General features: G+C 40.8%; 1 protein-coding gene across 1 annotated transcript in view; it reads right to left on the bottom strand.

Moving 5' to 3' along the window:
• Positions 1–17,228, bottom strand: part of LOC127607048 (metabotropic glutamate receptor 4-like) — a 208,857-nt gene that overhangs the window by 86,475 nt on the left and 105,154 nt on the right. Inside the window, exon 3 of the mRNA XM_052075088.1 lies at positions 16,158–16,374. Coding sequence (XP_051931048.1) covers positions 16,158–16,374 — 217 coding nt within the window. The remainder of the gene's footprint in view (positions 1–16,157; positions 16,375–17,228) is intronic.

Consider the following 17,228-nt stretch of genomic DNA (forward strand, 5'->3'; position numbering starts at 1 on the left):
GCCCTCAGGTGACCTTAAGCCTATCCCAGATGCCTTTGGCTGGGAACCAGGGTACACCCTGGACAGATCGCCAGCCAGTCGTTGGGCACATATTGAAAAACAACCTGACATTTGAATCCGAAATCCAAAACTCTGAGGGAGAGGAGCTAACTAGTTGCCCACTAATTTGTCAGGTTCAATATTTAAATAGGTACAGCTTTTGAAATTCATGAAAAGTGTAATGTGCTCCAGCATAATCATGCGTGAGCACTTGTGAGTTTGATTTTGACCACTTATTCAATTATTTCCTCAACACAGCCCTTATAAACAAACGCCATTCATTGCATGATGTCCCTACCATTTTTTTTTGTTTGTGTGTTTGTTTTGTTTTTTTTTTAATCTTTTTTTTTTTTATATGAAGTCAGTGGAGACGGCCCAATCTGTTGCTGGTAGCTACATGCCTCTCCTTCCCCAAAAGATTGCTTACTATGCGAAATACTCCAGTCAGCTCACAACTAAGTCATTAATACGGCTTACAAATGATGATAGCTGTCTTATCGATTCGGGTTTTTTTTTCCCCCGCACACCACGACATTTCGACTCATTAAACACTGGTGTCACGATTGTTGACCCCTGGCAGCCCTTGTCCATTGATCACGCCGCTGATGTTGGTGAAGCCGCATTGTCTAGCAGAGGATAAATACATAGGTACGGTGGATCGATGTAAGTGATGAATTAGGAAAATGACATTTGAAAGATTGATTGTGAAAACACATGGTGGTGCACAGTTTGACAAACATCTTTGCTCTGATGAGTGCTTTGATATTGTGATAAGAATATTCTTCACAGCTATTGACGCTTTCCATTACCTCAGATCGCTGGTGATGGTCAATTTTTTAATGTATGATGGGAAAGCAAAATCTAATTTTGACTGCTGTGGCTAAGAACTATAATGGGAACTAGATCTTATGAGTCAAACGTCTGAATTGTTGTCTTTGGTTTCCCTGCAAAACCCTAATGAAACTTTGCTCCACATGCTGCTGATTAGGCCAAATACGCATGGCCCGATTGTTGGGTGTCTCTAAATGATTATCCCAATAACATATCACAATAATCCGGCAAAAAAAAAACAAAAAAAAAAAGTATTTTCCCTTCTTCTGATCATCAGCGAAACTGTAATTGTTGGACGTCCCTAAAAGACTATTGCGTGATTTTCCTGCGCTCCCAACTCCCCCACCTGCCCTCTCTTAATCTTTCCTGAAAATGGTCACGCGTCAGCAATTGTCAATGCTAATGCTTTGAAGATTGCAATTTTTTTTCATTACTTGGCATAACCTTGTCTTTTGTTTTTGTCTATTTTGTTGTTATGACTTTTTGTTCTTGTTTTGCCATTGTTCCATGATCGCTTTGTATTGTCATATTGTTTTTATTATTTCATGTGTGTTCTTTACAATTTTAAAACATGACTATTCTGTACATTGCCACAAATCTATATTAGTGAGTATGTGATCCTGCCTTTTTAATAAGTGGGTTCGCCTCCATAGGCCAAAATAGCCTTAAACAAATGGTTCAAGTCAATCAAAAATGGTTAGATGACATTTTGGACCACTTTTCTTTACAAAAAAGGTTTTGGGAGATTTACTTCTCCTCTTTGGTTAATTGTCCGATTGCAACACCCATCTTCCATTCAGCTTCATTTGGCAGACAAATGGTGTTCTCCCACAATATATCCTGATAAACTTGACAAACAGTTTTCTGTTAATGATTGCAATGAATCCAGGACCTGCAGTAACAAAGCAGTTCCAAACTTCATGCCCCCTCCACTACAATACGCAGTTGTGATGAAGTTTTGATGGTGGTGTGCAGTGCTTTACTCAACTTTGGTTGGGCAAGGCGGCTTTAACAAACACCTCCAATTTCATCACACTGATTGGCCTATAGGCTGGCTCCTGATTCCAATTAGCCCACGCACAGGTGATTCCAGCATGTAATGTACATTTTTACCAAGTGTGCCCAGTATAAACATGACATTTTTCTAGAAATCTATGGATTTCCAAAATGCTTTCATAATTTTTTCTTGCAACTGTGAGTCACGTCCTCTTATGACTCATCCCCAGTTAAATTATCTCCCATAGCACCCACGACTTCAAAAAAGACGCCAGCATAACGTGTCTAATAGTGCACTAATAGCTTTCCTCCCCGAGTTGAAAACATCCACAGCTTGAAATCCACAGGTGAATTATACTTTAATGGCAATTAAGCCAACATGTTTTTTCCTCATTTGAACTCTTAATGGGAGCTGCATTATTCACCAATCTCACACTTTGATGGGATTTCCTGTACCCTGCCGATTGTGTTGGCATCTAAAGAATAGGGACAAAAAAGTCAATTTTCTTTTTAGGTCTGCATTTATGAAAAAAACGCAAGCCAGTTAAGACATTCCAGATTCATTTAAACCCACTATAGTGGAAATAAATGTGCATTTATGCGCAAAAATATATATTCACAAGCAATATCCCCATCAGGTTATCCATTTTTAAGAGTGCATATCCTCATTACAGTCATGGGTGAGGTGGAGCCTATCCCAATTGACTTTGGGCAAGAAAACAGGGCTACGCCAGCAAATGGCATGACCCATACCGACAAAGAACAGTTGACACTCTAATTCACACCTATGGACAATTTACAGGCTAACGTGAAACTAACAAAAAGCAAGCTTGAAATTTGATGTCCTAAACCAGGGGTGCCCATTAGGTAGATCCTGATCTACCGGTAGATCTAAGACAGGTCCCAAGTAGATCCAAGGAGTGTCGAGAAGAAAAAAAACAAACAACCATTTGTGTCTTTGTACATGTTAGTAATATATTTTTTGTGTTAATATACACTGCACACTAATCAGTCTCATTTTCACAAAAAAAACATATTTAAAAAATAAAATAAAGCAGGTAAATCTTAAATTTGTGTGTGTGTGTGCATGCGCGCGCCAGGAAGGGTAGATCCCGTGAGGTTAGTTGATCAAAAAGTAGATCTTCGTTCCAAAAAGTTTGGGCACCCCTGTCCTAAACAATATTAATTCAAAACACATTCGGGCCTAACCTGACATATTTTCCATAGCGGAGGCTAAGAATCAGCCTGCTTCTGCTGGGAATCACTTAAATCCACCACCACCCTTCCGCCTTTTCCCTTTCAGATGTTTCATTTAGTGCTAATGGAATAATAGCAATCCTATCTGTAGCTCACTGTGCTGCCTATTACCATATGGAAATCTTGTTTTTTCCACGTCTCTCTAAACGCAATTCGGTTCCTCGCGTCAAGGTTACTTTGCACTCTGTAACTGCAAATAGTCGCAGCGGTATTTTTCGCCAGAGCGCTTGTCCTCACTTGCTTCACTAACATGATGATGTCTTCATAGCACGGCCCCGCCCACCAGGTTTTTCTGCAACTCAATTGCATTTATGTGCCATTAGTGCAGCAGACGCTTTGGCAAATGGACAAAAGCGTGCCACAACGGTAGTCGTGGGTGCTGCCAAGTAAGTGAATTATGAATACACCAGAGCAAAGTTGAGTTGGATATTAAAAGGAGCCAGGGATGTCAATGTCCCTCAGCAATCACACCTGTCCTGCTCCTCTTAATATTACTGACCTTCTCATAGATAGATAGATAGATGGATGGATGGATGGATGGATGGATGGATGGATGGATGGATGGATGGATGGATGGATGGATGGATGGGTGGGTGGGTGGGTGGGTGGATGGATGGATGGATGGATGGATGGATGGATGGATGGATGGATGGATGGATGGATGGATGGATGGATGGATGGATGGATGGATGGATGGATGGATGGATGGATGGATGGATGGATGGATGGATGGATGGATGGATGGATGGATGGATGGATGGATGGATAGATAGATAGATAGATAGATAGATAGATAGATAGATAGATAGATAGATAGATAGATAGATAGATAGATAGATAGATAGATAGATAGATAGATAGATAGATAGATAGATAGATAGATAGATAGATAGATAGATAGATAGATAGATAAAGCTCAAAAGGGGAAATATAATGATATAATGCAGGATTTACATGTCAATGGCTTGAATACAAATAGTTGGGTATCTGAAGTACCTGCTCACCCATCAAGTGTGAAATAGAGGTGGCAGTAATTCACATTCAGTGTGTGCAGTTCATAAATCTTGAGGCTTAACCCTAAATTTAGGACTGAGAGATAATGGAACAAAAATTATCATAATTATTTTTGATTGTGATTGAAATCCTGATTATTAAAACTACTGATTGATTTTAAAACATACAACTGTTCAACTTGTAAGACTCAACCACTCAAAGCTAAAATCATCAATTTTATGCTTGAACACTGTTCTTTTTGTCAAGTACAAAATGACCTTGCAAATATCATGTGAAATTCAAGCCTCTTGCACTTTCATTTTCTGCTACATCCACACATCCCTTGCATCTTTGCACACATTGAAACCTTGAAAAAGCATTTCCCCCTTATCTATTTATTATGTTTATTTTATCATGTTTTTTTTCCCCGCAAGTCCTGGGACTTACTGGACTAATATGGGATGTAGGAAAGTGTATTTCTTGCCATGTCGTGTGGAAATGTGTGTTGGTACAAAATAAAAAGTCCTTGAAGGATCTTTGTATCTTTGAATTTGGAGAACAGGAAAATTATTTGAATCCTTGAAAACTCAATTAAAAATATAACTTGAAAGGGCAATGAGAAAACATTTGTAAGCAAGTAAAATAACAACATACGAACATAATAGTTAAAAAACTTAACAAAAAACACTAGCTGTTCCTGTGCACTAAATGATGCATTCAGGGACTTATAAATGCTATTCTACAGATTAAATGTTTTTCTTCAATTTCAATGTTTTATAGCTCGAAAGAAGCCAAAATCAAATTTATAATTACATTTCAATTAATCCTCCAGCCCTATCTCTAACGAAGTAACTTTGGCACCAGGCACGGCACCAGGAATTTTTCTCTCTTCGGGCTGTTTTTTATTGTCTCTATAGACACACACCTCATTACAACCCCCTTGCTCTGTCCCTTGACGGCCTTCTGACCCATCCCCAGACCGCAGCCTTAAAGGGGCAAATGAAATGCATAGTGTGGGGAGGGGGGGGGGGTTATGATTAATGCACTGCAGACAATAGGTTGGTCCATTTTTTTCAGCTATTGTACTTTGTTCTAGCTATTAACGGTGCATTAATGAATGCTGCTCTTTGTGAAAAATACTGGCATGTATTACCATAGACAACATTCACAGTACATATACAGTACATTGATCCCACCTAGCGTGCGTCAACACCACAGCTGTAAAGTGAAGTGATTTGTGAGGATGCCTCGTTCATTTGCTCTTTGGAGATGTATCATCAAGCCAGAACTCATTGGACTAATACTGAACCATTGCCTTGGAGATTGTATTATGCCATTGTAACTCAATTTTACAAATATAATTTGCTGATTTCACGGCTAATACGATAGCTGCATCCCATATGGCAGAAGTGCCGATAAAAACAGCTTGGAACGGGCTACCCGACTCAATGTGGTGTCTGGAGAAGAAGTAAAAAAAGAAAAAAAAGAAAAAAAGAAAAATCACTCTTCATTTTAGGCAGTTAAAACCAAAAGGGTTTTAACTCTCCTGCAGTTTCCTTTATGAAATGGGTTCAAATAGCCGACCCCAATGTAATATGTTCCTCCTAACTTATTGTCATACTATGATACAGTCTTACAGTAAATGCATAATGTTGGAAACTTAACATCAATTTTTTTTATTCATTTATTTTTTATCACATACTGTATATATATATATATATATATATATATATATATATATATATATATATATATATATATATATATATATACACACAGTATATATATACCTGAATAAAAAATATGATAAAAACTGGTTCATAAACAAAAGAAATGTTCACTTTTAATACACGTTTACCTGTACCAAGAGCAGGAGTGCCGAGCCAATCAATCACAGTCGAAGGGTAGGACTGTTTCCTAATCAACCGCAGTAGGTGTAAGAGAAAGAAAAAAAACACGCTTTTGGTGTGTGTGTGTGTGTGTGTGTGTGTGTGTGTGTGTGTGTGTGTGTGTGTGAGTGAGTGTGTGTGCGCCTGTTATTAATATATAGTTTGGTTTAGTGTTTGCTGCAGCCAATGTTCCTTCTAATTTTCTGTTCGACTCAGCATTCACACAAATGCGCTGAGCGTTCCTTGGGCCACGGCGAGCAACATCAGACATACACACGGTGGCCAAACACATATCACACGGGCAACAAGTGACATGATGCAGGTTTGTTATTAAAAAAAATTCAAACAGCAAAACATCAAAATCGAGGATTTCATTGGATAGACATTTGAGAGCAATGAAACACGTATGCGGTAAGAATCGGTCAAGAATTAAGGATTTTCTGCCACTTGTTCCGTCAAGAACTGGCCCAAATTGACTTGGTCAGAAATCACAATGTTCAATAAATGATGCGTTTAATATTTTTTATTTTATAATTCAAGAATGCATGAAGTGAAGAGTGACAAGAGTGATACTTCTATCGACGATATGCAAATACAAAATGGTTGAAAAGTTAAATTCGGATTAATTGTTGAATAATGTTATTACTAACTTCTGTAAAAGTGTTGGAAATGCTTCACTTATTAGAAACGGTATTCGGATTCTATGGACTTTATCTAGCTCAGTAGATGTAAGAATTGCATGAAATTCACACTTTTTAGATGATGCGAAATATTTTCATTCAGTCTAGTGGTAAATATTAGGAAGCTAAAATTTGTTTTGATCATTGTGGCACATTTAAAAAGCAGAGTGGCTTGTACGAAATAACTCTGAGGTGTACAAAAGTATGGTGGTTCTGACCATGATTGTCTTGGACATCCAAATGACTAGCTTCGGATCTGTACTGAGCCAGCCAAAGTTTGTGCATTGACGATGCGAGGTAGCTTGGCGCTGCATGTGAATTGCACCACTTGTGTTGGCTATTGACACTTCATACGTACGTCACAGTAATATGCTTCAATCGTGCAGAAATGTTCTCACTTAAGCGTTGGGTTTCTTTTCCCTGTGGCTTATGAGGATTGGCCAGATGATGAGTAGACAACACAAACACCACACCTCCAGTTGATGTTGTCAAACAGATCTGGGTGGGGGAGGGGGTGTATTATTCTGGGGTGTGTGATATTCACTGGAAATTACAATAAGTGAAATTACCTTGGCCACCGATACATGGTATTTGTTGGATTTATTATTTTTTAGTAATCATACATTCACGTATTATTCGGTTGATTCTCGTGTCGTCATTTTATGCTCGCAATGAAGAATGCTTCTGCCTGTCAGTATAGTTTGATTTTGCTTGCAAAGAAGAACGCTTATGCTTGCAATCATTAGTTGGCTTTGCCTGCAATGAACAACGCTTATGCTTTCAATAAAGATATATCCTTTATTATTTACTCACATCTATAATCATTATATATTCTTCATTATGTGCTCACTTTTGCTTGCTGTACTGTGTGAAAGGTTAGGGTCGCAACCACCTTTCCGAGGACGTGGTTGGGAAGAGATAACTGTTAAGACTAAACAGCGAGCAAGGGTGAACCGTGAATGGAGACATCAACACCAGCTGCAACGGGATGTTTATGTGACATTTGCACACATGTACGTAAATTGCACTCACATACACACACATAGTCAAACAAGTTCAGTGTGTGTTCAACAGCCCCCACCCTTTAGGTTGGACACACCTATGTAGTAGCTTTCCCAATAAATGAGGAGGTGAAGGGGAAGATCGTTAGGGTTACGTGCCGAGAACTGAAACCGAACGCTTCTCCTCGTTCCCTCCTGGTACCAGAATCGAGTCTCCTGTCTCCTCCTTTTGGTTATTCCTGAGTGTCAATTTGGACCAACCTGACAGTATTTTTTTCCCCTGTAAAATCTGTACAACACTCTCATGCATTCTATACGTTTACTTTAACTCTTGACAAATTAATAGTCCATGCATCTTGGCATGTGCTACTTTTTATTGCACCCCAGTGCGCTCCCCACACACACACACACACACACACACACACACAGTAAGGATGGATGGCCCAGTTTTCAGCTGAGGGAATCGATAGATCATAAATCAATATTTTAATTTCAAACTAATCCTACGGCTGCTCTGCCACCTAAGTGGTTCCACAGGCCTCTGACTCCACATGCCGGATGACAAAATTACATATTTTCTTGGCTAGAATTCTGGTTCTGTGATAATTGGTGAACTAGGATGGTTTAGTGTTCATTACGTGAGTTAGTTGATTCTAGATAGTATACGTAGACTATACGAAAAGTCTTAACGTCCTCCCACACCATGTCATAATTTAAACACACTTTTTTAAGCACAGTGGAAATGTACTGTATATCAACTGGGGCTTTCAAAGCTAAAGTGTTAACTTTGGAGATGAATTTAAATAATTTCAAGGAAAGAAAAAAAGGTTTTTACTTCCTGTTGGGGCCAATAGCCTTTGCTCAAGTGTGCAGGCAAACCTATCTGAGTCACTGGCGCAAAGATGGACAAACACGAGAATACATACCGTATTTTCTAAACATTGTTTGTTTTTAAATGAAATGTGGTTAAATGATTCTATTAATATGTTTATATGTTTTTAAATTATGTGAGAGAGCGAGGTACAACTATAATACGTTTTTTGGTTAAAATCTCGTTCTCTGCTGTAGGCCTGTCACTTTCGCATCTTAGTCTTGGACTTTTTTCCCCAGGCCCTTGTTCACTGTTCACTGGTTTAAGTTATGGGGGCAAAAGGCACATGTTTGGAAAAATGGAAACATAATATCATGTAATGTACTTTTTTGAATGCTTTAACATGAGGTGTGAATCATCCTTTCATTTCCGTTTCTTTTCCACTCTTCAAATATTGTCTTTGCTCACCTTGTCTGTCGTGATTCACATTGCATTTTTTGGGTAATTCATGCAGAATCCCCCCCAAGGATACTTCAGGACCAATTAAACAACATCCCGCCACCACCCATATCCTCCCCGATGCCCTAATCCATGGCTTCTGCTTGCAACTTTTGCCGCATTTCAATATTTCCTTGCATGAAAAATGAAGAGGCGGGCAATTATTCACACACAGATCACGTGAGGCGCTGAGCTTTTCCCGGCAGAAACACATGATAAGTAATGTTCCGGATCATGGTTCATGTGGCCTTACTTGCTTAAGAAAATTGCCTGGTGCGATACGTCCCCCACCAAGAGGATCCCTCAACCATTAAGTCAGCGAGGCAGCCAGATCATCATTCTGCTTGTTGGCTCTCCCAATTAAGTCACAACGCATAATTGTTTAAACAAATTGCGACAGGATAAATCTGAAGGGACTAGGATGGGGTTATTTTTGTCTTTCCATGTAATAAAGAACTTGAGAAGGGTACAGTGTACAGATATTAGCCGGCTTTGTGGGTGGAAGCGGGAACGTCACGCTTGATCCTTCCCTGCGGGTGAAGTCTGCGTCTGAGGTTTAAAAATCCTGCTCTCGTTGCTTTGTGGGAAGTAAAGACAAGGGACATCTCTCAAGTGCCATCTTAGGGGAGAATTCACATGAAAGTCAACTGCAGACGAAGGGTGGATTGACATTGCAGGTCTGAGCGGCTGATTCTAATTTAATGCCCGTTCTTTTCCATGTCGTTCGTTGATGGTGTAGACTAGAGGTACACTTCGCCTGACCTGTGAGCGGGCAGTGTGGGATCGGTTTCCTACTCAGTGACGGCATTGTTGTGGGTGTGAATGGATGGCCGTTGCTAGCTAGGGTATAGCCGACCTTCCATTTGAAGTCAGCTGACATATGCTACCCGACCCTGTTCAGGATAAGCAGTGTTGAAAATGGATGAATGTACCAGTACATTTCAAATATTGGCACGGGCTGATTGTCCAGTTCAAGGTTTGCCACATTTTTTTTTAATTAGAACTTAAATAAAATGTGTCCATGTAATTTATGCAATGTACTGACATACCATGTTTACGAAATAGTGCAGTCAAAGAACAAACATCTACAGCTTTAAAATTAAATGAAAACACTCAATATTACTCACAGTAAAGGGAAAGAGTCTCACATTATCCAAAAACAACAACAAAAAAGAGAACAATAAAAGCAGCATTTAATAATATGTAAAGTATAACGTCTTAATCTGAAATATTGTTTTCAAGAAAGTGCAACATCAATAGCTTGTCATTTCTCTTGAAGAAATTAATAATATGGACAAGTGCAATAGGAGCAGTTTGAATCATGTGCGTGACTGACCAATAAAAACATGAATGGCATTTATTGTTGCTTTGACATAATCGCGAGAGCTACTCGGAGGTGTTTAAATGCTGCTCGAAGTTGCTTTTGCGTTTGACGTAATACCATAAGCATATTGCAAAGCCACTCGCCAGAGTCTGAGCTGCACTGCATTTGCTTGTCGAGTAATGTGTGATTCAGCATAAGATGGCTTCTGATGTGGTTGCAATGCGCCATGCGGGAGTTGAATGCAACAAATGTACCGTGGCACCCCTTCATCGCAACTTATTGGATTTCCAACCGTAATAGTTTGGGGTACTCGTGATCCTATTTTAACAGCCACCGTGTGTTTGATTTCTGCTACAAGTCGACATTTTATGGGGAGATCTGTTCCCCCTTTGGGTGACTTGGCATCATTTCAGTGACCGCCTATTTTTTCATCGAGAACTATCAATTCCCACACCCGAGCGGTAACTTGTCCTTTCGTTCATGACTAATACGTTTCTTGGAAATAAATCACCTTTGTGCCTTATCATTTCATTTTTCATGGTTGATTTCATGAGTGTCAGTGAGGCATTTGAAAATGTGTTTTTTTTTTCTCAAGTACAAGTTAAATACTTTGTGTGGGAAGACATTAGCTGTATATTAATGGGCAGTTTGGTTGTTAAAGGGACCGAATGGCCGAAGGTTTGAGACCTACTACGAAGCAAAATACGGAATTTATGACAAATTATTTATTTTAAACCAATGCAAGTAAATTTGATGTCTTGAGAAAATACATTATTGTGCTGAAAAAAAATCATAAAAGACAAAAAAAGAGCATCTTGCAGTCTTGCACCTTTTTTTCTTTTTACTTATTCTCTATTTCCTTGGAGCAAAGCAGTGCTTTTGGACTCCCCCAATTTATTTTGCATTCTCTGCATACATCAACTCAGTCACCCAAATTGTGCAGCCAATGGATGTAATCCTCCCCATCAAACGGGGATGGCAGTGACTCCATTAGCAGGCTTTCTCATGTGGCTGTCAGACAGGCCGTCACTTTGCCGGGGAAATCTTGTTAGGAGTCTTATTGACGCTGCGTTTCATTAAGTTGACTAATGACGTCTATTGGGGGGGAATGTTCCAAAGTAATCGACATGTCTGAGAGGCTTGTTTGCAGTTGGGACTTAGTCGCGAATGAATACAGTATTTAATAATCTCATTTTTATCCATCCATCCATTTTTCTAATCCACTTATACTCACGAGGGTCACTGGCTTGCTGGAACCTATCCAAGCCGTCGTCTGGCAGTAGGCGGGGGACACCCTGAACTGGTTGCCAGCCACTCGCAAGGCACACATAGATGAACAACTATCACACAATCACACCCAAGGACAATTTAAAGTGTTCTGTTAACCTGCCATGCATGTTGCCGGAATCAAACCCTTGCACCTCTGCACTGTGAAGCGAGCGCGCTAATTAGTACACAACCGTGGCACCCATCTCATTTTTATAAAATAAGAAAACTGAAATTAAACATCTTTATTATTATTAATTTTTTTGTTTTACTTCACATTATTCAGCAAAGTCTCTGCCATGCTATCATCGTCTTAATCGTCATAATTCAAAATAATTTAAAACCATCCAAACATCTGTCCTATCTTCGTATCGTCTGAACTCTTTTCAAAGAGTCTGCGAAAGTTTCTTCCACCCTAAATTTTCTTGAACCTTCCCAGCATAATCTCTCAAATCCAACCAGTCGACAACTGGTAGCCTGGAATCATCCACACATGATCTCTACTAGTCTAACAAGGTCTGTAATTATTATTCATTCATTCATCTTCTGAGCCGCTTGATACTCACTAGGGTCGCGCTGTCTTCGGGCAGTAGGCGGGGGACACCCTGAATCGGTTGCCAGCCAATCGCAGTGCACACAGAGAGGAATCACCAGCCACGCTCACACTCACACCAAGGGGCAATTAAGAGTGTTCAATCAGCCTGCCACGCATGTTTTTGGAATGTGGGAGGAAACCGGAGCACCTGGAGAATACCCACGCAGGCCCGGGGAGATCATGCCAACTCCACACAGGGAGGCCGGAGCTGGAATCGAACCCGGTACCTCTGCACTGTGAAGCCGACGTGCTAACCACTGGACTACCGGGCCGCCCTGTAATTATATATATATTTTTTAAACCCACCTAATATAATTTTAAAAGGATCCGAATGTAGGGTCTCATTTACAAATGTCCTTAAGAGCAGGTGCCTTGTTTTTTTTTTTTTTTTTTTTTTTTTTTTTTAACTCAAATCCTACAAGAGTGGGATCTCGATTGTGTGTTCCCTTATTCGGAACTGATTATTGGCAACAGGAATGAAAATTGTACAGACCAAAGTATTTTGAAAATATTGTTTGCACTTTTGGCAGGACTCACCGTGGAACATTTTGAGAGCACCTATTAACCTATTATTGAGTTACAAAAAAATGAATTGATTACACTCTGATAAATTTGGGGAAGCTGTCACCCACATAAAAGCCATGTTTTGTTTGATTTACCTTGCCCATAGAGCATGTAAGTTGGATGTATCTGCTCATCCTTGGCGCGGCACTCCTGGAAAATTGCTCCAGGAGAGACCAGCACTGTCTCAGTGTACTGAAATAAAATGACACGCTGCAAGGAAATGCAGAATGGAGAGGAGTGTTTTCTCGTGCCTGTCTCTAACTAATTTCTTCGATCATTCAGAAACTCCAAAATTGTTTTGTTGAATAGATGATATTCTCAATCATTTTTGTTTTGGACATGTCACAATTGTTTGCATGAACCAGAAATGTTTTCCTCACCGCCTCATGTTTTGCACGTGCTATGCTAGTGTGCTGCTTGTCACCTGCCTCTCATCATAGAATATCATCTCTATTGTTTTGCAACATAATCTCTGCCACCCTAATGTCATCCAAAAGTGCTCAACCAGGTTCTAAAACCAACTCTGACCACTCTGACAGTCATCGGCAATTGTTCTGTGACTATGCCATCAAGGTCTAAAAACTCACAATGCTCTGTCAAAATTGTAGTACAGTTGTCTGTCTGAAGTACCCAACCATAGTCTCCATAATTTATAGTATAGTCCGTGACCACCAAAATCCAGCAGCCTGGTCAGACCATCCTACCATAGTCTGCCACAATCCCAAATCAGTGTGCGAACATCCTATCATAGTCTGCAAGCATGCCACAAAATTCAGTTCTCTCACAACATTATCTCTCCTACCCCAAAACTGTTCTGCAACCAGCCCAAAACAGTCCACTGACTTCCTGATGGAATATAACCCAAACCCAATTCTCAAAATATTGATATTATCCACTACTGTCCTATTCGGCAAACTTTCCAGTAGAGTCTACTTTGATGCTAGCAGTCTCTTACGATGAAACAGGTCTCGACAGCCAGTTGGTTGTTTCTGTTTGGACAGCAAAGGCATCCACTGATGTGATGTTTTTCCAACTTGTGTGTGTGCTTTAACGGAAGTAATTTCACTTTAGCGCAATGAGAGGATAGCATCCTGGGTCAGCTCATGATAGATAGCAATCTGCTGGAAATGTACCGAGAAAGAAAGTGTTCAAGGCCACAGTGTTTACCAGGCGTGATAGATTGAAAAGCAGAAATCAACCCCTCCTCACGCTTGGTCTTTCTATTTCTTCTCATATTCAGCACCTAACTCACTTTGTTCTCTCTTTTATTGCCCGTTTCTTTTAAGGGAGGCGAGCGGACTATGAATTCAAAGCAGGTCACTGCGGGGTTGTTGCTGAAGCAGCTGACTCTCGTAATACACTGGACTGCTTGCTCGAAATATTAAGCCTTAAACAATGGCGCAAAGTGAATCATGCGGCCAAGTGTGCTCGTGGAATGATTACACAAAGTGAAATATCATCTTAAATTTGTTCCGCAGCCTTAACTCGGCAAGTTTTTAATGAAGATTCATCCTCCCTGGGAGGAAATATTGACTCTGAATTTAACTGCAGACGAGCCCCGATTCATTCCTCAAATTGAATTCTGTTGGTACAAAATGGCAAGCCGAGTGATGGGTGGGAATTAAAGGTTGCGTCATACTGTGAAAAGCATATGCTGGAAATGCTGGGTGGTGACTCCACAGGAGCCTCAGAAGCGAGCGCGTGCAGAGGAGTTTGTGGCGTTGCCAAACCGGTATCGTGCTGTCGTTGTGGTGCCAAGAACTGTTTCATGGTGCCCAGTCAGACACCCACCCTCTAGGAGCAGATCAAAAGCTTGGAGAAGGCACGTTCTTCAGCATTCTGTTCCTTTATTTCACCAAGCCACACACAAATAAACCTCGACAAGTTGATGTGCTGTCTGCATGTTACTGTTAGGCCCTGGGCGGTGATGGACAAGTTTCTTCCAACATTTGTCACATTTTGTCACTGTTGGGAAGATTTGCTCAGTTGAATATATTTTCACAACCCAATACTTTTGTTAGGTCCACACGTGGGTCTGTTTTGTTTTTTTGTTTTTTTAAGTGTTGCCGATGCAATGTTAAAATGCCTGCAACAAAGCAAAATGGAAGACTCGCTGTGTATTTTTTGGCAATTCTCTCGGTTCAAGAGGCTTTTTTTTTTTTTTTGGTCTACACATGGTAGACAAATCATTGCGAAGTAAACCTGGGTTCAGGTGATTGATTTATGGGAAATCACCCAACTTTGCAAAGCACTGCTGCCATACGCGGTCATGAGCGAACACTAATATTCATTCATCAAAAGGGGTGGGCATTACCTTTTTGGTAAAATTCCAGATGTGCGTACCCTCCACACTGATAAGTAAATCAAAAGTCCCTTTACATATGCCCTTTTAATTCAATTTTTATGAGTCGTGTTTTAAATGACTGCATTATAACAAATAGTAGTAGTTAATGTAATGGCCTTACTCTTTTATTGCCAATAGTGGTGCTGGGTGAGCATCTTACATTGTCTGCAAGTCAGTTTTAGGGTTTTTTCCACACCCTGCTAACCCTGGATGTGTTTTTCAAAAAGACAGCACTAATCGATACACAAGTGGATTCTATTCCTCATTCCTGGACGTAACCCGGTTTGCTAAAAAAAAAAAAAAGAGAAGAGAAATAGCAAATTGGCAGCGGAGTGCAGTTGTGGCTCCAGCCTCACTCACAGTTCTGCAGGTCGGGGTTCGGATCTCTGCTCTGGTCTTCGTGAATGGATTTTGAATGTCCTCACCACGCTACGCGTGTTTTCATCATTGTGTGCTCTGGCATTCTTTCATTTCAGAAATTTGCATTTTAGGTTCATTGAAGACTCTAAATTTTCCCAAAGTGTCAGTGTGTGTGCGGATGGTTATTCATCTCTGTGTGCCCTGCGATTGGCTGGCACCCTGTCCAGGGTGTCCCCTGCCTACTGCCCGAAGACGGCTGGGACCACCATCCACGACACTTGTGTGGATAAGTGGACTCTAAATTGTCATGATGAGAATATTAATGTCAATCATTTGTGTCCGATTCTTGTGATTGGCTGGTGACCAGACCACGGTGTACCCATGCTTGTCTTGCCAAAAGTCAGCTGTCCACACTAATGAATGGCTAGCAGAGTGTGGTTGACACCTCTAACCCATTTACATGCCACATACTGTATATGAAACCTTACCGGTAATTTTGAGAGCACCATGAAGTCTTCCCGGAGATTCTGTCAAAGCACTTTCAACATTTCCCATGGTCTGGAACTAATTAATTTGTGCTTGGGCAATTTTCTGCAGCACGGTACAATATGTTCACTCAGGTGAACTGATGAAGAGGAAAATTTGCCACGCCACCTTTAGTGCTCACATCCCCCCCTCCACCCCACACACATAGATTCAACTGACTCACCGTCCTCCCGAGACTTCTGGATGAACGCCTCGACTCCGCTCTCGCCATAGTTGCCCTCTGAGGCCACAGTGGAGACGTAGTTCCAGCGCATGGCTTTGACGATGTCCACCATGGCTTGCGCTTGGTACGTGTCCGGCGGCACCACCCGGGAGAAAAAGTCGTAGCGAGTGTTGTCACTCAGTTCCGGAGCCGTGGAGGCGTAGCTCACCTGTGGGATCTGGACCAAAGAGCAACAATGACGTTATTATTTTTGGAAAGTGTTTTGAGTTTCTTGAAGCCTCTGCATCGTCTTTGATATTTACAAATATGTCTTGTTGATCTTAGGTCAGTTGAAGACTCTAAGTTGTCTTTAATGGTTATAAAACCATGTTCGTTGGGTTCACTGAAGACTAAACAGGCTTCCGTGATTACAAACCTGCGCACAGTTAGGTTCGCTGGTCACAGAACGATAGCCAGGAAATAAGGAACGCGACAACAGAAAGTGCTGGTAAAAACGAGCACCAGGAAATAAGGAAACGCGAAAACAGAAAACGCTTGAAAATATGTTAAACGAGTACTGATTCACGTACGCTAAGATAATGCTTCCCGTGGGCCGACGATAATATAACCAACCACGAATGGTGTCGAACAATATGTGTAATCATAGGCAATAGCAGTGGCACGGCATGCAATACTCCGGCAATGGGTTGACCTCCGGAGCGCTTAAATATAGCAGGTGCAATCACTGGCAAATAGGCAGCAGGTGTGCAGGCGGCAGAAGTGTACACTCGGAACCCCAAAAACTTTGTTTTTTGTTTTTTTAATGTAGCAGGCACACTCAAAACCTGTCAAAGTGATGGACGGTTTGCTGAGAGACATGCACAAATTGCCCATTGTTTAATATTTCAACATGTCGCTCTTAAATGTCTGTTTTCCTGGTTTGCAGCAGGTGGGAAAAACACACCAACTTTATAAAACCATATCAGGTTGCATGACAACTAACCATATGCTTCACAATGTATAACGTGCATGCTCCATTCTGTGATGCCCGTCCCGCACCTCATACGCAATAAATGGGGTTGACAATGACAC

This window comes from Hippocampus zosterae, chromosome 9 (genome assembly GCF_025434085.1).
Source record: "Hippocampus zosterae strain Florida chromosome 9, ASM2543408v3, whole genome shotgun sequence".
NCBI classification, from domain to species: domain Eukaryota; kingdom Metazoa; phylum Chordata; class Actinopteri; order Syngnathiformes; family Syngnathidae; genus Hippocampus; species Hippocampus zosterae.